At 44.5% G+C, this 22,652-nt stretch overlaps 1 protein-coding gene across 4 annotated transcripts in view; it reads right to left on the bottom strand.

Annotated features, from left to right (window-relative positions):
• vps13c (vacuolar protein sorting 13 homolog C) overlaps positions 1-22,652 on the bottom strand; it is a 134,789-nt gene that overhangs the window by 7,039 nt on the left and 105,098 nt on the right. For 2 of the 4 annotated variants that reach the window (XM_028585658.1, XM_028585666.1), the window contains 11 exons: positions 21,579-21,648; positions 20,193-20,304; positions 17,705-17,818; positions 12,700-12,833; positions 12,251-12,332; positions 11,951-12,064; positions 10,207-10,282; positions 8,979-9,142; positions 8,515-8,560; positions 8,028-8,151; positions 5,983-6,097 (listed from right to left, as the gene is read on the bottom strand). In XM_028585658.1, coding sequence (XP_028441459.1) covers positions 5,983-6,097; positions 8,028-8,151; positions 8,515-8,560; positions 8,979-9,142; positions 10,207-10,282; positions 11,951-12,064; positions 12,251-12,332; positions 12,700-12,833; positions 17,705-17,818; positions 20,193-20,304; positions 21,579-21,648 — 1,151 coding nt within the window. Of the gene's footprint in view, positions 1-779; positions 1,386-2,141; positions 2,435-5,982; positions 6,098-8,027; positions 8,152-8,514; positions 8,561-8,978; positions 9,143-10,206; positions 10,283-11,950; positions 12,065-12,250; positions 12,333-12,699; positions 12,834-17,704; positions 17,819-20,192; positions 20,305-21,578; positions 21,649-22,652 lie in introns of those variants that run through there. The other 2 variants (XM_028585684.1, XM_028585674.1) reach the window with 2 other exon arrangements.

The following is a 22,652-nucleotide window of genomic DNA, read 5'->3' as shown; positions in this document are numbered from 1 at the left end:
GTGTCTGTGTCTTTCGGTCTGTGTGTGCATCTGTATGTCTGTCTGTGTGTGTGTCTGTCTGTGTGTGTGTATCTATATGTGTGTGTGTGTGTGAGAGTGTATGTGTGTGTCTGTATGTGTGTGTGCGTGTGTGTGTGTGTGTGTGTCTGTCTGTCTGTGTGTGTGTGTGTGTGTGTGTGTGTGTGTGTATGTGTGTGTGTGTGTGTGTATGTGTGTGTGTGTGTGTGTGTGTGTGTGTCTGTCTGTCTGTCTGTGTGTGTATGTGTGTGTGCGTGTGTGTGTGAGTGTATGTGTGTGTGTATGTGTGAGTGTATCTGTGTGTGCGAGTGTATGTGTGTGTGCGAGTGTATGTGTGTGTGTGTGTGTGAGAGTGTGTGTGTGTGTGTCTGTTAGTTTCCTGTGGAACAGCAAACAGTGGAGCGTCTCTTATCTAATCTGATCGAGTTAAAATGATTACACACCAGCTCGGCGTGAACGACGCACTAACTGTTCTGATAATCCATTAATCAGTCGGAGTCATTTAGTTTATGATAAACAGGTAAACTAGTGTAATGTCAGCTGGTTAAATATGAATATGTTCTAGTGTCTTCTCTCCTCTGGGACAGGACACTGAAGATCTCAGAGTTGTGGACATTTGAGGACGTCATCTGATCCACATTTTAGAGACCAGACACCTGATCCATTTCTCCAGGAAGTGATCCACAATATGAGAATAATCGGAGTAGATCAGCCATGAATGTGTCTGATTTTGGGAAATAAAAGCTGTTGCAGACCTGAGACAGCGTGAAGAAAGTTTTATTGAACAAAAACGTTCAACACAAACAACAAAGGTCATGCTGAGACAAACAGAAATAAAATCAATTCAGACTTACTTATACCAACAATATGTTACACACAGAGACACAAATATTAAATATTATATTTTCATTTACAGGTTTAGACTCAAGTCAAACAATCCTTTACAAAAATATGTCAAAGATCTAGGGCAGAGAAGACATTCAGTCTCTATAGTAAAATAAGTTCCTGATTTTGGTTAAATTAACTGTAGATGGTTATAAACAAAAACTATAATTACAATATAAAGGGGTAGAAACAGAAATAAAGAAAATACTTTCAGAAATAAAAGCAGAAATGTTCTTTCAAGAAAAGTAATAAAACTCAGCTGAGCGTAAAAAGTTTGAGGTATGAGAGAAAGATTTGGCATGCATAGAATCATCTGAGCACAGGATTGATAGAATAATGTAGGATGAAAGGATGAGTATTTCTAGATGAATGTAGGATGAAAGGATGAGTATTTCTAGATGAATGTAGGATGAAAGGATGAGGACATGAATCATCATCTGATACAGAATGAATAAATTTGATCCTGTTTATTCCTCATCAGGCTGCATGTGAAAACAAACAGACGAACACACAGAAGAAGAACAAAGTGGTTAGAGGCAGAAAGATAAAACTCAAATAAAAAGTCCTGACACCAAAAAGACGGGGACCAAGCCAACTGTGGCGTCGCCTCAGTGGCGTTTAGCCTCTTATCAACATGGCATCATGACTTCACTTTCTTAAAGGGGTGAGAGAGTGATTATATTAAAGTCTCCTAATGGGGTATGTAACATTAGTTGGGCTGAAAATGGCCTGGTTGATATTTTATGGGTCCTAATGCATTTTGGCTCGATTTGGAACGAGAGCTTTTCTTCCAAATATGGTATGCTCATGAATATTTAGATGAGCTGCGCGCTGATTGGTTGAGGAACCACATACACACATATTAGAGACGAGACAGCAGGTCTCATATTTCAGACACTGCAATGTTTCGTTACTAAATTCACTTCTGAGACTTGTTTAATGCGAGAAATCAACTATATAAAGCTCAAATATGGGCCGTTTTACGAAAATGATGGCTAATTGCAAATTTGGTAAGACGTGTCAGACTTCAGGAGCTCCACACAGTCTGACGAGACAGCCGGCTAGGCTCCATACCCAGGAGAAAGTCACCGTTACTGGGTTACTGGACTACCGGGGTTCCACGGAGCTGGCCGGCTGCCGGCATAACTAGAGTATATTTACAGTTAGAATTTCGTCACGCCACTTATATAACAGCTACCCTAAGGTCTTACAAAGCTACAGCTTGTGTCCGATTTCAATTTAATGCATTTTTGTGAATGTGAGGGGTTTTGTTAGCTGCTAGTGTCCCTTCAAACCTTTGGGTAGCTAAAGAGGGCGGCTAGCTGCAGGCCATGGAGCTCCGTCAGGGCCTCGGCATTTGGTAGTCCATTAACCCAGAAACGGAGACTTTGCACGGGTATGGAGCGCTGCGGGCTTCCGGTCGTGACTGAGATCCATCTAGCTCACAGCGAGCTGGGGTCTGTGAAGGAACCAGCTGGGCGGCCAGGAAGCACCGGCCGCTGTCACGTTAGCCTGCTGAGCTCCTGCTGAACTGCGACACACAGTCGGTTGAAATTAGCCATTCATTTTCGTAAAACGGCCCACATTTGACCTCTAGATAGTTGATTTCTCGCATTAAAAAGTCTCAGAAGTGAATTTAGTAATTAACAATGTATAACATTTCTGAGACCTGCCTGACCTAGATTCAGAAGACTAGCTGACGTCAGGTCAGTGGTGTAACCAGAGGTGGGTGGAGTAGCCAAAAATTGTACTCAAGTAAAAGTACTGTTACTTCAGAATAATATGACTCAAGTAAAAGTAAAAAGTAGTCATCCAAATAATTACTTGAGTAAGAGTAAAAAAGTACTTGGTGAAAAAACTACTCAAGTACTGAGTAACTGTTGAGTAACGTCTGATTTATTTCAGCATTCAATCAGACGGACAAAAATACAAAATAATCATATTTAGGCAAATTATAGTTCATCCAATCAATTAAATAAATTTTAATTAATTAATTAATTACAAAATAGCTTAAATTAAAATAATCCAGGTAAATTCAAGTACTTAAAAAATAAAATCAATAAAATAATACATAAAAAATAAATAAGCACAAGTAACACAAATTTCCAAACCTTTACACTTTTTTTTACCAGGCTCTGCAGGCAGAACTAGAACAAGGTAATGGAGCTGCTGTTTGGCCTTTTTACTAAGGTAACCATGCTTTCAATCACAAAAGTGGATCACTTGTTATCGGGTTCAATCGCCGTGGTAACTTATGCTGGACGCCTAACCTGGTTGGGAGCAGGTTAAGTTGGAGATCAGAGATCAACTGGTGTAAAAGCTCCACCTACTGACCAATCAATACTCAGTGTTAAAGCATCGCCTACTGACCAATCAATACTCAGTGTTAAAGCACCGCCTACTGACCAATCAATACTCAGTGTTAAAGCACCGCCTACTGACCAATCAATACTCAGTGTTAAAGCACCGCCTACTGACCAATCAATACTCAGTGTTAAACCACCGCCTACTGACCAATCAATACTCAGTGTTAAAGCTCCGCCTACTGACCAATCAATACTCAGTGTTAAAGCTCCGCCTACTGACCAATCAATACTCAGTGTTAAAGCACCGCCTACTGACCAATCAATACTCAGTGTTAAGGCACCGCCTACTGACCAATCAATACTCAGTGTTAAAGCACCGCCTACTGACCAATCAATACTCAGTGTTAAAGCACCGCCTACTGACCAATCAATACTCAGTGTTAAAGCACCGCCTACTGACCAATCAATACTCAGTGTTAAAGCACCGCCTACTGACCAATCAATACTCAGTGTTAAAGCACTGCCTACTGACCAATCAGTACTCCACTGATAACGGCTTCACCGTTCTTAGAAGATCAGGTGGAGCTCGGTGCGCGGAGAGAGAGAGAGAGAGAGAGAGAGAGAGAGAGAGAGAGAGAGAGAGAGAGAGAGAGAGAGAGGGGGGGGAAAAAAGAGGGTGTGCTCATACAAAAACATGTAGTGACCGACAGCCCCGTTAACATTCCCTGATGGGTATATTTGCCGTGTGTAATGCGCACAGCGGTTTGAATTATGTTTTTTATATTTTTTATTTGCTCTCACGATCACTTCCACTGCCAGGGTTGCAACTGAAATAAAAGGCTAAAGCAACGGCAGTTTCTGGAAAGTACCGGTGTAATTCTGGTCAGGTCTTGGTCCTGACTGATGGGGAAGTGATGTGATAGCGTTGAGAGAGTTGTGCCCATCTACAGCGTCGCCTGTTTTTTTTTTGCCAGCTGTCCTCCTGTTTTAGGAAGCAGCGACTGGATTGCGTTTTGCCTGTAAAACCGTGTCTGTGTTCTTCATATTTATGTAGAATTATAGTTTGCTCTTCTTATGTAAAATATGTGGCTATTAGTCACGTTGTGCAAACATCGCCTCTCATCTTTTATGTGAACACGCGCCGCTGGATTGGGAAACCCTGGGTTGATAGAACTAGTTAACCAGCGTCGTGACACAGCTTGCGGGGCCGCGGTGGTTAGGTTAGGTGAAGCCGGGGAACTGAAAGAGATCCAGGCCATGTTGATCTGGCCTCTGCCGTGTTCCGCCCCGTCTGTGTCTGCATTGCCGACGGCTGATTCTGACATTGCCATTTTTGTTTTGCTGCGACTGTAAGCTAACCCGTCCCGCCGCTGAGTTTGAGTACGGTGACGAGACGAGACTGCACAACTCCGTTTGATTGGTGGAGTCAGGTGGTAGAGCCTTTAGCGGAAGTCTCTCTCTCTGTCAACAGAAAACATTAAAATGAGGCGTACGCGGGGGGATAAAAACAATGACGCGTAGAATACCAAAGAGGTAAAAAGAAAAGTAACGAGCTCATTGTAGCCTAATGTAGCGGAGTAAGAGTACAGTTGCTTCTTCACAAATCTAATCTAGGTAAAAGTAAAAAGTATAGTGATTTAAAACTACTCCTAGAAGTATAATTTTTTCAAAGAAAATGTAAATGTAACTCGTTACTACCCACCTCTGGGTGTAACCTATGTAAATGTTGGGGAGTGACAAAGACTAGAGCCAAACGAGGAGGAGCTTTGCCCGTTTTCAGCAGCAGTTTCAAATCGTGAGATTTGCAGAGAAAAGAGGAGCCAGTGGGATTCAGAGGTTCTGTGTATGTCCTAGTTACCCTCCACACTGTCCTCATTACACCATGACAAGCTAAAATCTATCACTCCTTTAAGCCAAGTGGCGTGTTATCTGTACACCTTTTCAGCTATACGCTTGTATGTCGGGGTGATGGCCCAGTGGATATGACGCATGCCTTTGGTGTGGGAGACCCGGGTTTGATTCCCACTGTGATACATCAACCAATGTGTCCCTGAGCAAGGCACTTAACCTTAGTTGCTCCAGAGGCGTGTGACCTCTGGCATATATAGCAATTGGAAGTTGCTTTGGATAAAAGACATAAATGTAAAGTATGGCTGTATGGAGCGGGCGTACACTTGGCGTGTTAACGCGAGAACTACTGAACCTCCACCAGCAGTTTTTGGAAAGATTAGGGACTGTTGTTGATGTGATTATGGGATGGAGAGACACCCGTTTTTATTGAAGATAATCCCCCAGAAGATGAACACACTCTTGATGTTTGTTTTTTAGGCTGAGCTACAGACTGAAGCAGAGCGATCACAGCTGTTTCCTGTGTCGTTGTGTCACTATGGAAACCGGACGTTTGGGTGGAACATGGGCCGAACAAATATTTTAGGTAGTTCTGATGTTTATTCAAGTGTTCATTTCTCTGATCACTTTGGGTTTTATTAGTTATTGGGCTGACACCTCATGATGGACAGCTGGGACTGACTCCTGATTGGTCGGGCAGGTGTGTGGGCGGGACTTGGATCACTACTGTGTATCGGGGAGATTTTGGCGGACACAGCCTGTGGTTAAACAGAGTCTACGAATCAACGCCATCTCACCACTAACCATAACCCTATCAACGCCATCTCACCACTAACCATAACCCTATCAACGCCATCTCACCACTAACCATAAGCCTATCAACGCCATCTAACCACTAACCATAACCCTATCAACGCCATCTCACCTGGAAGAGGTCGAAGCCCTGCGACTCGCTCAGGTCGTACGGTCGGATGATCCCGTCCTCTCGTATCAGACGCACCGGACGCAGTTTGGTCACTTCCTCTGTTGACTCCGCCGCCCTGACATCACACACACACACACACACACACACACACACACACACACACACAGACAGATACACAGACAGACACACACACACACGGACAGACAGACACACACGGACAGACAGAAAGACAGACAGACAGACAGACACGCACGCGCACACACACACACACACACACACACACACACACACACACACACAGGCACACAGGCACACACACACACACAGACACACAAACACACAGACAGACAGACACGCACATACACACACACAGACACACAGACAGACAGACAGACACACACACAGACAGACACACACAGACAGACAGACACACAGACACACACAGACAGACAGACACACACACACACAGACAGACACACACACACAGACAGACATGCACACACAGACACACACAGACAGACAGACACACACACAGACAGACAGACACACACACAGAGTTATCAGTTATCAGTCACCTCAACCTGACAAACTTTAAACTATTTGGATTCTGCAGTAACCGAACAGCATCAAAGATCCAATCAACATATCAGAAGTGAAAGATGAAGAAGTGAAAGATGAAGAATGAGTTTAAAAGTTTGAGAGTCCTCAGGGTTAGGTGGCGAGATGAATTCTTGTCTGAACGAGAGTTGAACTGTTTTTGAGATTAACCTGAAGCTCATTCAGTGCACACGATGCTGTTGGATGCTTCTGAAACGTGGGAAATCTCACCTTTCATGGCCTCTACAGTGACAGCATGAAACATAACGGTCAACAGGTTATTACGGACTGACTGATGTCACAGAACAGATGGATGCTGGGAAATGTTTCAGGAACAGAGGCAGGTCGTTGGGAGGCGACGACTGACTTATAAAATATATAAATGTTCAAATGTTTTCTCCAGAAGCTGCAGTGAAAGCAGAGTGAGACCTCTTGCTGTCCTGTGTCTGTCGCCCGGGCAACGCATGCACTCAACAGCCAATAGGAACCTGGAAAGTAAACTTCTCTATGGACCGACACAGAGCAGGGGGTTCTGGGTAACTGCGTGTCTCAGACGAGCCAGCAAATCAGCCTCCCAAATCTCTTAACCTTATTGTGAGAACCTGCGCTTCCAGCGAGCTGATTGGTTGATTCAAATCTTCGGGAGGCGAAGGTAAACAGCCGCCTAAACACATCTGAAAAACCAGCGTGCACCAATACTCGGAGCACACGATGTGGCTGCTCATCGCGTTTCACATTCACCACTCTAAAGGGAGTCAGGTGACAGCCATCGGGGGCGGGGCCTCTGGACACACGGTGCTGCAGCAGGCGGGGGGCGGGCTACGAGCAGAGATCGACAGATGGACGATGTGAGCATGAATCCGTGGAGGACACAGTGGATGGAGACACGATGCAGAGACTCACCGTCTGTCTGCTGCGGGACGACAACAACATGCAGGAATAGCCACGGTAAAACTCAGCTCCTTCACAGACCAGCCATCTGCACACAGAGCTTCAACTACCTGAACATCTGCTGGATCTGGGACACAGATGTTCTCATTCGTGTTTCATATGTTGGTTTGTGTATGTATGCACCAATCACCAAGGCAGATTCTAACAAACTCCTTTCTGAGATGGATTACATTCAAACAGATTCTGGAGGAAACAGACTACATGAGCGGTGTCGAAGGAGCTCAGCTTTAACGTGTTCAACGTGAAATACTCACACACCAAAACCACAAGACAAAGAAAGAACAAAACTCCGGGAGAGGACGTCCCGAGACAGAAAACAAAGTCAGAAAAATGTGAAAATTAGTGAGCAGACAAGAAGAACAGAGGAGACAGCAGACACGTTGTGAAGCACACAGACAACACAGGCAGGTCATTAGGTCTAATCCTGAACAACTGGGACAGGAAGGACCTATCTGATGTCTGCTGGAGGCTTCAGTCAATTCAAAAGGTGAGAGTACCTCTGGATGCCCTGGAAGGTGCTGCTGGCCATGTCCACGATGCCGCCGGTCGGCCGGGCAACCACGCCCACCAAACCTTTCCCGATGCCTTTAAAGAAACCAGCGGCGCCCTCCTTCATCGCTCCTAAACACACAAATACCCAGCAATGAATCCCAGCTGCCACAATACTGCCCAACCCCCCCAAATAGAGCACAGTACGCCTATATTAGGGTAGGAAATCTGGAGGTTTGGCCAAAACCAGGTTTGTGGGGTCCCAGTGACTTTGACCTTTCACCTCCTAAATGCCATCAGTTCATCTCTGAGTCAAAGTGGACATTTGTGCCAAATCTGATGAAATTAGTTGGAATATTTTAGGAAGAAAAAAAGTCAGAAACTTGATTTATTTCAAGAACAATGTTGGAAAAGCTGGAGCATAATCAAAAAGCTTAAAGACAGGACTTGAAGCCTAGAATGAGTTAAAGGGAGGAAGCCCAGCGGTGCACTCACCCTCCACCGGTTTGGTGACGATGCCGGTGACTCCGCCCATGACACCCTGTGGAGAAACAAACTGTTACTGACTACTATCAGCCTAAAAACACAGTGTTCAGAGTACTGACTACCCTGACCCTAAAACACAGTGTTCAGAGTACTGACTACCCTGACCCTAAAACACAGTGTTCAGAGTACTGACTACCCTAACCCTAAAACACAGTGTTCAGAGTACTGACTACACTAACCCTAAAACACAGTGTTCAGAGTACTGACTACCCTAACCCTAAAACACAGTGTTCAGAGTACTGACTACCCTAACCCTAAAACACAGTGTTCAGAGTACTGACTACCCTAACCCTAAAACACAGTGTTCAGAGTACTGACTACCCTAACCCTAAAACACAGTGTTCAGAGTACTGACTACCCTGACCCTAAAACACAGTGTTCAGTGTTGAGAGGAAGGGAGGGGTGTTTGGGACCTTCAGCAGTCCTTTTCCTCCTTTAGCCAGACTCTCTCCAAAGTCTCGGGGCGGCCGGTTCATCTCCTCTCGCCGTTTCTGCTGGAAGTCTTTGTCCATGGTGATGGCTGCCAGACCTTTCCCCACCGAGCCCGTGATCCGGGACACCATGCCAGCAGCACCGCCTGCAGTAAGTCGGGGGGGGACATGAGAACAGCAAGCAATATACCTCCATAACCTGCCCATAAACATGTGCAATATGTATATCACATGTACAGTATCTCACAAAAGTGAGTGAGTATGACTCACATTTTAGTAAATATTTCATTATATCTTTTAATGGGACAGCACAGAAGAAATGACACTTTACTACGATGTAAAGTATTAAGTGTACAGCTTGTATAACAGTGTAAAGTATTAAGTGTAGCTTGTATAACAGTGTAAATGTGCAGTCCCCTCAAAATAACTCAACACACAGCCATTAATGTCTAAACTGCTGGAAACTAAAGTCAGTCCACCCCTATGTTAGATTCCCATAGAGGCAGGCAGATGTTTATTATAAAGGCTAATAAAGTTATTTCATGGATCAAGGATACTATGCATCCTGATAAAGTTCCTTTGGCCTTTGGAATTAAAATACTTTACATTGTAGCAAAGTGTAATTTCTTCAGGTTTGTCCCATTAAAAGATATAATGAAATATTTACTAAAACGTGAGGGGTGTACTCACCTTTGTGAGATACTGTGTGTATATATATATATATATATATATATATATATATATATATATATATATATAGTATTTATTTAGAATGTCTATTTATATTCTCTGTACATAACCCTCTATACTCCTTATCTGTATCTGTAGGCAAGTAATCTGGAAAACCTGTATTTATCTAACTATACACGGTTGTACATAATTAATCTCTATCGTCTACATAACTGCACAGAATACTGTTCTCAACCTGCACTTTGGTATTTAATGCTTCTTTTGATCTTCTGGTTGGATGTCAACAGCATTTCGTTGGCTCTGTACCCGGACTCTGCTAAATGACAGTAAAGTTGAATCTAATCTAATCCCCCCCACATTTTAACCCTAACCCAAGATCCACCCAAGCAGGACGCCACGGGAACAGGAAGCCATGGGAGGAAACAGCGAGCAATAACCCCAACGTTTTAACCCAAATCTGACCCTAACCCAGGGGAGGAAACAGGAAGCCAGAGATTGTGGTTGAGGTCCAGGATCTTACCGACAGTGTGACCCAGCAGGCTGCGGACTCCGATCACAAAACCTTCAGCAAACTCCTCCGGACCCTGAACAGCTCCCTGAGGAACACACAGCCTCACTTTGGTAAAGGTCTCAGACTGTATGTAAAGGTCTCAGACTGTATGTAAAGGTCTCAGACTGTAGGTAAAGGTCTCAGTCTGTATGTAAAGGTCTCAGACTGTAGGTAAAGGTCTCAGACTGTATGTAAAGGTCTCAGACTGTATGTAAAGGTCTCAGACTGTAGGTAAAGGTCTCAGACTGTATGTAAAGGTCTCAGACTGTATGTAAAGGTCTCAGACTGTAGGTAAAGGTCTCAGACTGTCGGTAAAGGTCTCCGACTGTAGGTAAAGGTCTCAGACTGTAGGTAAAGGTCTCAGACTGTATGTAAAGGTCTCAGACTGTATGTAAAGGTCTCAGACCGTAGGTAAAGGTCTCAGTCTGTATGTAAAGGTCTCAGACTGTAGGTAAAGGTCTCAGACTGTAGGTAAAGGTCTCAGACTGTAGGTAAAGGTCTCAGACTGTAGGTAAAGGTCTCAGACTGTTGGTAAAGGTCTCAGACTCAGGTAAAGGTCTCAGACTGTAGGTAAAGGTCTCAGACTGTAGGTAAAGGTCTCAGACTGTAGGTAAAGGTCTCAGACTGTATGTAAAGGTCTCAGACTGTAGGTAAAGGTCTCAGACTGTAGGTAAAGGTCTCAGACTGTAGGTAAAGGTCTCAGACTGTAGGTAAAGGTCTCAGACTGTAGGTAAAGGTCTCAGACTGTAGGTAAAGGTCTCAGACTGTAGGTAAAGGTCTCAGACTGTAGGTAAAGGTCTCAGACTGTAGGTAAAGGTCTCAGACTGTAGGTAAAGGTCTCAGACTGTATGTAAAGGTCTCAGACTGTAGGTAAAGGTCTCAGACTGTAGGTAAAGGTCTCAGACTGTAGGTAAAGGTCTCAGACTGTAGGTAAAGGTCTCAGACTGTAGGTAAAGGTCTCAGACTGTAGGTAAAGGTCTCAGACTGTATGTAAAGGTCTCAGACTGTAGGTAAAGGTCTCAGACTGTATGTAAAGGTCTCAGACTGTAGGTAAAGGTCTCAGACTGTATGTAAAGGTCTCAGACTGTAGGTAAAGGTCTCAGACTGTAGGTAAAGGTCTCAGACTGTATGTAAAGGTCTCAGACTGTATGTAAAGGTCTCAGACTGTATGTAAAGGTCTCAGACTGTATGTAAAGGTCTCAGACTGTATGTAAAGGTCTCAGACTGTATGTAAAGGTCTCAGACTGCAGGTAAAGGTCTCAGACTGTAGGTAAAGGTCTCAGACTGTATGTAAAGGTCTCAGACTGTATGTAAAGGTCTCAGACTGCAGGTAAAGGTCTCAGACTGTAGGTAAAGGTCTCAGACTGTATGTAAAGGTCTCAGACTGTATGTAAAGGTCTCAGACTGTAGGTAAAGGTCTCAGACTGTATGTAAAGGTCTCAGACTGTATGTAAAGGTCTCAGACTGTATGTAAAGGTCTCAGACTGTAGGTAAAGGTCTCAGACTGTAGGTAAAGGTCTCAGACTGTATGTAAAGGTCTCAGACTGCAGGTAAAGGTCTCAGACTGTATGTAAAGGTCTCAGACTGTAGGTAAAGGTCTCAGACTGTATGTCTTCACAGTTCAGTTCTTAAAAAGTGTGTGTGTGTGTGTGTGTGTGTGTGTGTGTGTGTGTGTGTGTGTGTGTGCGTGTGTGTGTGTGTGTGTGTTAGTTACCTGGAAAGGTTCATAGAAGAAGGCCTCCACTCCCTCTGACAGACCTCGGATCAGTCCAAAAGGGTTTCCCAGGACGTCCAGACCCAGAACCAGAACATACATCTGCTTCAGGAACTGCAGACACAAACAACACCAACTGCTGGTCCCACAACATATCTTATCTTCATATCATCAGAGGGCCAGACTTCATATTAAACACAAAGGAGCTTTCTTACTATCTTACAGACATGAAACCAGAACTCAGGAGGGAGGAAGAAGTGAAGGAGTGCTGGATGATGTTTTGGGGTTCTGATGAGTTACCTGTTCAGAGTAGTGTCGGACCACCGCCCTCATCAGCTTGTCTCTGCGGTAGAACTGGTACCTCACCTCGAAGAAAGCCAGTCTGACAGAAAACAACATCAGAGATTCAGCTTCACATCACAGCAGACAGACGATAACAGCAGCTTTTACTTTGAAAAACCCTTCCTCTTCCTGCTGCTGCCCAGTCAAACTCTGACCCACAATGCATCTCTCTACATTACAGCAGGGTCTCCATGGCCCACAATGCATCTCTCTACATTACAGCAGGGTCTCAGTGGCCCACAATGCATCTCTCTACATTACAGCAGGGTCTCAGTGGCCCACAATGCATCTCTCTACATTACAGCAGGGTCTCCATGGCCCACAATGCATCTCTCTACATTACAGCAGGGTCTCCATGGCCCACAATGCATCAGTCTAACAGCCCTGGCAGCAGAAGGATGTCTTACTTGAAGATGAGGTCGTCGACGTCGGTCAGCGTGGCGCCGATGCTCTTCAGCAGCAGGTTGAGAGACTGCAGCGCTGCCGTCTCTGCTGCCGAATCCTCACCGCCACTGGAGCCCAGAGACAGACTCAGGTGGAGCTGGGATATTAAATATATATTATTATTATATATATATATATATATATATATATATATATATATATATAACAGAGACAGACTCAGGTGGAGCTGGGATATTAAATATATATTATTATTATATATATATAACAGAGACAGACTCAGGTGGAGCTGGGATATTAAATATATATTATTATTATATATATATATATATAACAGAGACAGACTCAGGTGGAGCTGGGATATTAAATATATATTATTATTATATATATATATATATATAACAGAGACAGACTCAGGTGGAGCTGGGATATTAAATATATATTATTATTATATATATATGTATATAACAGAGACAGACTCAGGTGGAGCTGGGATATTAAATATATATTATTATCCATCCATCCATCTTCGTCCGCTTATCCGGTGTCGGGTCGCGGGGGGAGCAGCTCCAGCAGGGGACCCCAAACTTCCCTTTCCCGAGCAACATTAACCAGCTCCGACTGGGGATCCCGAGTTCCCAGGCCAGGTTGGAGATATAATCCCTCCACCTAGTCCTGGGTCTTCCCGAGGCCTCCTCCCAGCTGGACGTGCCTGGAACACCTCCCTAGGGGGCGCCCAGGGGCATCCTTACCAGATGCCCGAACCACCTCAACTGGCTCCTTTCGACGCAAAGGAGCAGCGGCTCTACTCCGAGCTCCTCACGGATGACTGAGCTTCTCACCCTATCTCTAAGGGAGACGCCAGCCACCCTCCTGAGGAAACCCATTTCGCCGCTTGTACCCTGGATCTCGTTCTTTCGGTCATGACCCAGCCTTCATGACCATAGGTGAGGGTAGGAACTAAAACTGACCGGTAGATCGAGAGCTTTGCCTTCTGGCTCAGCTCTCTTTTTCGTCACAACGGTGCGATAGATTGAATGCAATACCGCACCGCTGCGCCCGATTCTCCGACCAATCTCCCGCTCCATTGTCCCTCACTCGCGAACAAAACCCCAAGGTACTTGAACTCCTTCACTTGGGGTAAGGACTCATTCCCTACCTGGAGAAGGCATTCCATCGGTTTCCTGCTGAGAACCATGGCCTCCGATTTAGAGGTGCTGATCCTCATCCCAACCGCTTCACACTCGGGTTGCGAACCCGATCCAGTGAGTGCTGAAGGTCGCAGGCCGATGATGCCATCAGGACCACATCATCTGCAAAGAGCAGCGATGAGATCCCCAGCCCACCAAACTGCAACCCCTCCCCACCCCGACTACGCCTCGATATCCTGTCCATAAATATTACAAACAGGATTGGTGACAAAGCGCAGCCCTGGCGGAGGCCAACCCTCACCTGAAACGAGTCCGACTTACTACCGAGAACCCGGACACAGCTCTCACTTTGGTCATACAGAGATTGGATGGCCCTGAGTAGAGACCCCCTCACCCCATACTCCCCGCAGCACCTCCCACAGTATCTCCCGGGGACCCGGTCATACGCCTTCTCCAAATCCACAAAACACATGTAGACCGGTTGGGCATACTCCCAGGCTCCCTCCAGGATCCTTGCGAGAGTGAAGAGCTGGTCCGTTGTTCCACGACCAGGACGGAATCCGCATTGTTCCTCCTCAACCCGAGGTTCGACTATCGGCGAACCCTCCTTTCCAGCACCTTGGAGTAGACTTTACCAGGGAGGCTGAGAAGTGTGATACCCCTATAATTGGCACACACCCTCTGGTCCCCCTTTTTAAAAAGAGGAACCACCACCCCAGTCTGCCACTCCTTTGGCACCGTCCCAGACTTCCACGCAATGTTGAAGAGGCGTGTCAACCAGGACAGCCCCTCCACACCCAGAGCCTTGAGCATTTCTGGACGGATCTCATCAATCCTCGGGCTTTGCCACTGTGTAGTTGTTTGACTACATCAGTGACTTCCGCCTGGGAAATCGACGACAATCCCCGTTATCCTCCAGCTCTGCCTCTAACATAGAGGGCGATTAGTCGGATTCAGGAGTTCCTCAAAGTGCTCCCTCCACCGCCCTATTACCTCCTCAGTGGAGGTCAACAGTGTCCCATCCTTACTGTACACAGCTTGGATGGTTCCCCCTTCCCCTCCTGAGGTGGCGAACAGTTTTCCAGAAACACTTTGGTGCCGACCGAAAGTCCTTCTCCATGTCTTCTCCAAACTTCTCCCACACCCGCTGCTTTGCCTCTTTCACGGCAGAGGCTGCAGCCCTCGGGCCCTTCGGTACCCTGCAACTGCCTCCGGAGTCCTCCGAGATAACATATCCCGGAAGGACTCCTTCTTCAGTCGGACGGCTTCCCTGACCACTGGTGTCCACCACGGTGTTCGTGGGTTACCGCCCCTTGAGGCACCTAAGATCCTAAGACCACAGCTCCTCGCCGCAGCTTCAGCAATGGAAACTTTGAACATTGTCCACTCGGGTTCAATGCCCCCAGCCTCCACAGGGATGCACGAAAAACTCCGCCCGGAGGTGTGAGTTGAAAGTCTGTCGGACAGGGGCCTCCCAGACGTTCCCAATTTACCCGCACTACACGTTTGGGCTTACCCGGTCTGTCCAGAGTCTTCCCCACCCCTGACCCAACTCACCACCAGATGGTGATCGGTTGACAGCTCTGCCCCTCTTTTCACCCGAGTGTCCAAAACATACGGCCTCAGATCAGATGAAACGATTATGAAATCGATCATTGACCTTCGGCCCTAGGGTGCTCTGGTACCAGGTACACTTATGAGCATCCCTATGTTCGAACATGGTGTTCGTTATAGACAATCCATGACTAGCACAGAAGTCCAACAACAAACAACCACTCTGGTTTAGATCAGGAGGCCGTTCCTCCCAATCACGCCTCTCCAGGTGTCTCCATCATTGCCCACGTGTGCGTTGAAGTCCCCAGCAGAACAATGGAGTCCCCCACTGGAGCCCCATGCAGGACTCCAGTCAAGGTCTCCAAGAAGGCCGAATACTCCGAACTCCTGTTTGGTGCATATGCACAAACAACAGTCAGAGTTTTCCCCCAACAACCCGCAGGCGTAGGGAGGCGACCCTCTCGCCCACCGGGGTAAACTCCAACACAGCGGGCGCTCAGCCGCGGGCTTGTGAGTATCCCCACACCCGCCCGGCGCCTCACACCCTGGGCAACTCCGGAGAAGAAAAGAGTCCAACCCCTATCCAGGAGTATGGTTCCAGAACCGAGACTGTGCGTAGAGGTAAGCCCCACCAGATCTAACCGGTAGCGCTCCACCTCCCGCACCAGTTCCGGCTCCTTCCCCCACAGAGAGGTGACGTTCCACGTCCCCAGAGCCAGCGTCTGCCGCCCGGGTCTGGTCCGTCGAGGCCCCTGACCTTCACTGCCACCCATGTGGCATCGCACCCGACCCCAACGGTTCCTCCCACAGGTGGTGGGCCCATGGGCTGGAGAGATGGGAGCCACGTAGCTTGTTCGGGCTGTGCCCGGCCGGGCTCCGTGGCAAACCCGCCACCAGGCGCTCGCCCGACGAGCCCGCCCGTCTGGGCCTGGCTCCAGGCGGGGCCCCGGGCTTCCTCGGGCAGGGTCACTCCATCTCTACCTTGCTTCTTCATTGGGGTTTTTGAACCATTCTTTGTCTGGCCCCTCACCTGAGACCACTTTGCCTTGGGAGACCCTACCAGGAGCACAAAGCTCCAGACAACACAGCCCTCAGGTTCACAGAGACACACAAACCTCTCCACCACGATAAGGTGATATATATATATATATATATAACAGAGACAGACTCAGGTGGAGCTGGGATATTAAATATATATTATTATATATATATATATATATATATATATATATATATATATATATATATAACAGAGACAGACTCAGGTGGAGCTGGGATATTAAATATATATTATTATTATATATATATATATATATATATAACAGAGACAGACTCAGGTGGAGCTGGGATATTAAATATATATTATTATTATATATATATATATATATATATATATATATATATATATATATAACAGAGACAGACTCAGGTGGAGCTGGGATATTAAATATATATTATTATTATATATATATAACAGAGACAGACTCAGGTGGAGCTGGGATATTAAATATATATTATTATTATATATATATATATATAACAGAGACAGACTCAGGTGGAGCTGGGATATTAAATATATATTATTATTATATATATATAACCGAGACAGACTCAGGTGGAGCTGAGAGAAAAATATAGAATATTATTATATATAACAGAGACAGACTCAGGTGGAGCTGAGATATTAAATATATATTATTATACAGAGAGACTCAGGTGGAGCTGGGATATTAAATATATATTATTATTATATAACAGAGAGACTCAGGTGGAGCTGAGATATTAAATATATATTATTATACAGAGAGACTCAGGTGGAGCTGGGATATTAAATATATATTATTATTATATAACAGAGAGACTCAGGTGGAGCTGAGATATTAAATATATATAACAAAGACAGACTCAGGTGGAGCTGAGATATTAAATATATAATTATATATATAACAGAGACAGACTCAGACGGAGCTGAGATATTAAATATATATATGATATATATAAATAAAACAGAGACAGACTCAGGTGGAGCTGAGATATAAATATGTGCACGAAATAAATATATAAAATAAATATATAAAATAATTGACAAACTCAGATGGAGCTGAGAGAAAAATATAAAAGAGGAAGAGTAGCTGATGGGGATCCTAATTAAATTAAATCAGACCGGTAAGCTTCATCCATTATTTTACAGTCTGTGGTAATGAGTCAGATCCAACAATGTAGATAAAAGTGACAAAAACATTTGAGAAAACAGAAGCAGACTTTTTTGGTGTTAAGCTTTCTAGAAGCAGTTTAGAGCTCGTACCTTGATGGGAGAGATGTGGAAATGTTGGAAGAAGCTGAGTCCAGACGAGTCACTGAGAGACGCCTCCATCAGCTCTGCCTGGAGCAGCTGCACATCTCTCTCCAGCAGCTGGGACTAGACACACACATTATATACATTATATACACACACATATACATACACACATATATATATATATATATATATGCTATACTGCACATCTCTCTCCAGCAGCTGGGACTAGACACACACATTATATACATTATATACACACACATATACATACACACATATACATATATATATATATATATATATATGCTATACTGTACATCTCTCTCCAGCAGCTGGGACTAGACACACACATTATATACATTATATACACACACATATACATACACATACACACATATATATATATATGCTATACTGTACATCTCTCTCCAGCAGCTGGGACTAGACACACACATTATATACATACATACATATATATATATATATATATATATATATATATATAGTGAGGAAAATAAGTATTTGAACACCCTGCTATTTTGCAAGTTCTCCCACTTAGAAATCATGGAGGGGTCTGAAATTGTCATCGTAGGTGCATGTCCACTGTGAGAGACATAATCTTAAAAAAAAAAAATCCAGAAATCACAATGTATGATTTTTTAACTATTTATTTGTATGATACAGCTGCAAATAAGTATTTGAACACCTGAGAAAATCAATGTTAATATTTGGTACAGTAGCCTTTGTTTGCAAGTACAGAGGTCAAACGTTTCCTGTAGTTTTTCACCAGGTTTGCACACACTGCAGGAGGGATTTTGGCTCACTCCTCCTCACAGATCTTCTCTAGATCAGTCAGGTTTCTGGTCTGTCGCTGAGAAACACGGAGTTTGAGTTCCCTCCAAAGATTCTCTATTGGGTTTAGGTCTGGAGACTGGCTAGGTCATGCCAGAACCTTGATATACTTCTTACAGAGCCACTCCTTGGTTATCCTGGCTGTGTGCTTCGGCTCATTGTCATGTTGGAAGACCCAGCCTTGACCCATCTTCAATGCTCTAACTGAGGGAAGGAGGTTGTTCCCCAAAATCTCGCAATACATGGCCCCGGTCATCCTCTCCTTAATACAGTGCAGTCGCCCTGTCCCATGTGCAGAAAAACTCCCCCAAAGCATGATGCTACCACCCCCATGCTTCACAGTAGGGATGGTGTTCTTGGGATGGTACTCATCATTCTTCTTCCTCCAAACACGGTTAGTGGAATTATGACCAAAAAGTTCTATTTTGGTCTTATCTGACCACTTTCTCCCATGACTCCTCTGGATCATCCAAATGGTCATTGGCTAACTTAAGACGGGCCTGGACATGTGCTGGTTTAAGCAGGGGAACTTTCCGTGCCATGCATGACATTCAAACCATAACGTCTTAGTGTATTACCAACAGTAACCTTGGAAACGGTGGTCCCAGCTCTTTTCAGGTCATTGACCAGCTCCTCCCGTGTAGTTCTGGACTGATTTCTCACCTTTCTTAGGATCATTGAGACCCCACGAGGTGAGATCTTGCATGGAGCTCCAGTCCGAGGGAGATTGACAGTCATGTTTAGCTTCTTCCATTTTCTAATGATTGCTCCAACAGTGGACCTTTTTTCACCAAGCTGCTTGGCAATTTCCCCGTAGCCCTTTCCAGCCTTGTGGAGGTGTACAATTTTGTCTCTAGTGTCTTTGGACAGCTCTTTGGTCTTGGCCATGTTAGTAGTTGGATTCTTACTGATTGTATGGGGTGGACAGGTGTCAGCTAATGACCTCAAACAGGTGCATCTAATTTAGGATAATAAATGGAGTGGAGGTGGACATTTTAAAGGCAGACTAACAGGTCTTTGAGGGTCAGAATTCTAGCTGATAGACAGGTGTTCAAATACTTATTTGCAGCTGTATCATACTACATAATAGTTAAAAAATCATACATAGTGATTTCTGGATTTTTCTTTTTAGATTATGTCTCTCACAGTGGACATGCACCTACGACGACAATTTCAGACCCCTTCATGATTTCTAAGTGGGAGAACTTGCGAAATAGCAGGGTGTTCAAATACTTACTTTCCTCCTGCAGTGTGTGTGTATATATATATATACATACATATATATATACACATATATATATACTATACTATACATCTCTCTCCAGCAGCTGGGACTAGACACACACATTATATACATTATATACATATGTATATACACATATATATACTATACATCTCTCTCCAGCAGCTGGGACTAGACACACATTATATATATATATATATATATATATATATATATATATATATATATATATATATACACTATACTATACATCTCTCTCCAGCAGCTGGGACTGCAACAAAGACACACACATTATATACATGTATATAATATATACATAATATATATCTCCAGCAGCCGGGACTACTGCGTGCGTGCGTGCGTGCGTGCGTGTGTGTGTGTGCGTGCATGTGTCTCTACCTTCTGTCTGTCGGTCTGCAGATCAGCAGCCGGGGTGAACAGAGCCAAGATGGCCGCCAGGAAACCCTGATCAATCTTTACCGCCATCTCCTGAACCAGAGCCATGAAGTACCTGAAGTACACACCAACATCAACATGAAGTACCTGAAGTACACACCAACATCAACATGAAGTCACATGACAATTAGTCTAAATAGACGACGTTCCAGCGGATGTCACTTTTCTGATTGTGATTGGCTTAAAGAGATGCCAATAAACCAGAGCACGTTCTTCTCCCATCCAGGAATGCTTTGTGGACTAGTCAGACCTTCCTCCGCAGCCCTGTGGAGGAAGGTCTGGCAACGTGAGACTACATGACAGCGAGAGAGGACAGAACTAGACCTGGGTTGTAACAACAGATTCTCCAGTTAAAATGGATCTCTGTTTTAGTGATATCTGATATTGATTAAATCCAGAAACACATCTTAATATCTGCCTTTTCACCATGTAAGGGCAGCACGTGAATGCTGCATAAGAGGAAAACATCTCACAGGAAATGACTCAAATCAAGATCACTGAATCAAAATCAAGAATGATGTCTTGATTTGAGTCATTTCCTGTAAGATGTGTTCCTGGTGTGCATGTCTAAACGTTCCCTGTAGGTTTGTAATGGGTTATGACGTGTCTCTTTGTCTTGAGGGACGCTGCCCCCTGCTGACTGCACTCATTATTTTGGGTAGATAAGTGTTTTGGATAGTTTGACTTGATTTCTAAATGTCTGCTGCTTTATATTGTTTCACCTCCTTTCTGAAGAAGGCTGGACACAGAAAGGGGTCGAGGAGATGTGGATTTATCCCTCCTGGTGTCCTCGGGTCAGAGCTGACCCAGTTTCAAAAAGTTTCTGTATCAGAAATTTGGGTTTTCTTTCAACCAGATTGTCAAAAGTAAATAACGTGGATGGTTCCGTACAACGCTCCTCACAGGTCAAATAAATGATCTGTTCACTACTTTCATTGAATTAGTTCTTTTTTATTCAATTTAATAGCATTTTGGGGGAAAAAACAATAAAAGAACGCAGAAAAAAAAATCAACAAAAAATTTGGAAAAAAAGTGACTAAAACATCAAGAAAAGTGACAAAAGTGTCAAAAATGATGACCAAGACGTTTAAAAAGTTAGTATTTTAAATTTTGACCCAGAAAAACAGGAAGTTTCCTGTTCTACGAGGAGACAACGTGAGGGTTAACCTGACTCGTTCAGTCAGAATGGGTCAGATTTAATAAAGGCATCTGACCTTTGTCTAAAGACCAGAGCCTTGGCTTTGTTGTCCTGGGGATCTACCAGAGAACAGGTCTGACGAGTCCCCAGGAACTCTGCAGCTCTTAGTTCATCCGTTGCTGGGAACTCACTTGAACTGCATGACGCTGCTGTGGCGGTTGAAGCGGGTGATGACAGACACGTCGATGAACGGCTTCGGCTCTGTGGAGACACACAAAGTTAGACTCTAACATCTCCTAGAACTACTCCTAGACACAGCTCAGAGTTAGACTCTAACATCTCCTAGAACTACTCCTAGACACAGCTCAGAGTTAGACTCTAACATCTCCTAGAACTACTCCTAGACACAGCTCAGAGTTAGACTCAAACATCTCCTAGAACTACTCCTAGACACAGCTCAGAGTTAGACTCTAACATCTCCTAGAACTACTCCTGGACACAGCTCAGAGTTAGACTCAAACATCTCCTAGAACTACTCCTAGACACAGCTCAGAGTTAGACTCAAACATCTCCTAGAACTACTCCTAGACACAGCTCAGAGTTAGACTCAAACATCTCCTAGAACTACTCCTAGACACAGCTCAGAGTTAGACTCTAACATCTCCTAGAACTACTCCTAGACACAGCTCAGAGTTAGACTCTAACATCTCCTAGAACTACTCCTAGACACAGCTCAGAGTTAGACTCTAACATCTCCTAGAACTACTCCTAGACACAGCTCAGAGTTAGACTCAAACATCTCCTAGAACTACTCCTAGACACAGCTCAGAGTTAGACTCTAACATCTCCTAGAACTACTCCTAGACACAGCTCAGAGTTAGACTCTAACATCTCCTAGAACTACTCCTAGACACAGCTCAGAGTTAGACTCTAACATCTCCTAGAACTACTCCTATACACAGCTCAGAGTTAGACTCAAACATCTCCTAGAACTACTCCTAGACACAGCTCAGAGTTAGACTCTAACATCTCCTAGAACTACTCCTAGACACAGCTCAGAGTTAGACTCTAACATCTCCTAGAACTACTCCTAGACACAGCTCAGAGTTAGACTCTAACATCTCCTAGAACTACTCCTAGACACAGCTCAGAGTTAGACTCTAACATCTCCTAGAACTACTCCTAGACACAGCTCAGAGTTAGACTCTAACATCTCCTAGAACTACTCCTAGACACAGCTCAGAGTTAGACTCTAACATCTCCTA

This window comes from Perca flavescens, chromosome 1, assembly GCF_004354835.1.
Source record: "Perca flavescens isolate YP-PL-M2 chromosome 1, PFLA_1.0, whole genome shotgun sequence".
In the NCBI taxonomy this organism is placed as follows: Eukaryota; Metazoa; Chordata; class Actinopteri; order Perciformes; family Percidae; genus Perca; species Perca flavescens.
Note: the sequence above shows the minus strand (reverse complement) of the source record. Positions and strands in the feature narration are given on the sequence as shown.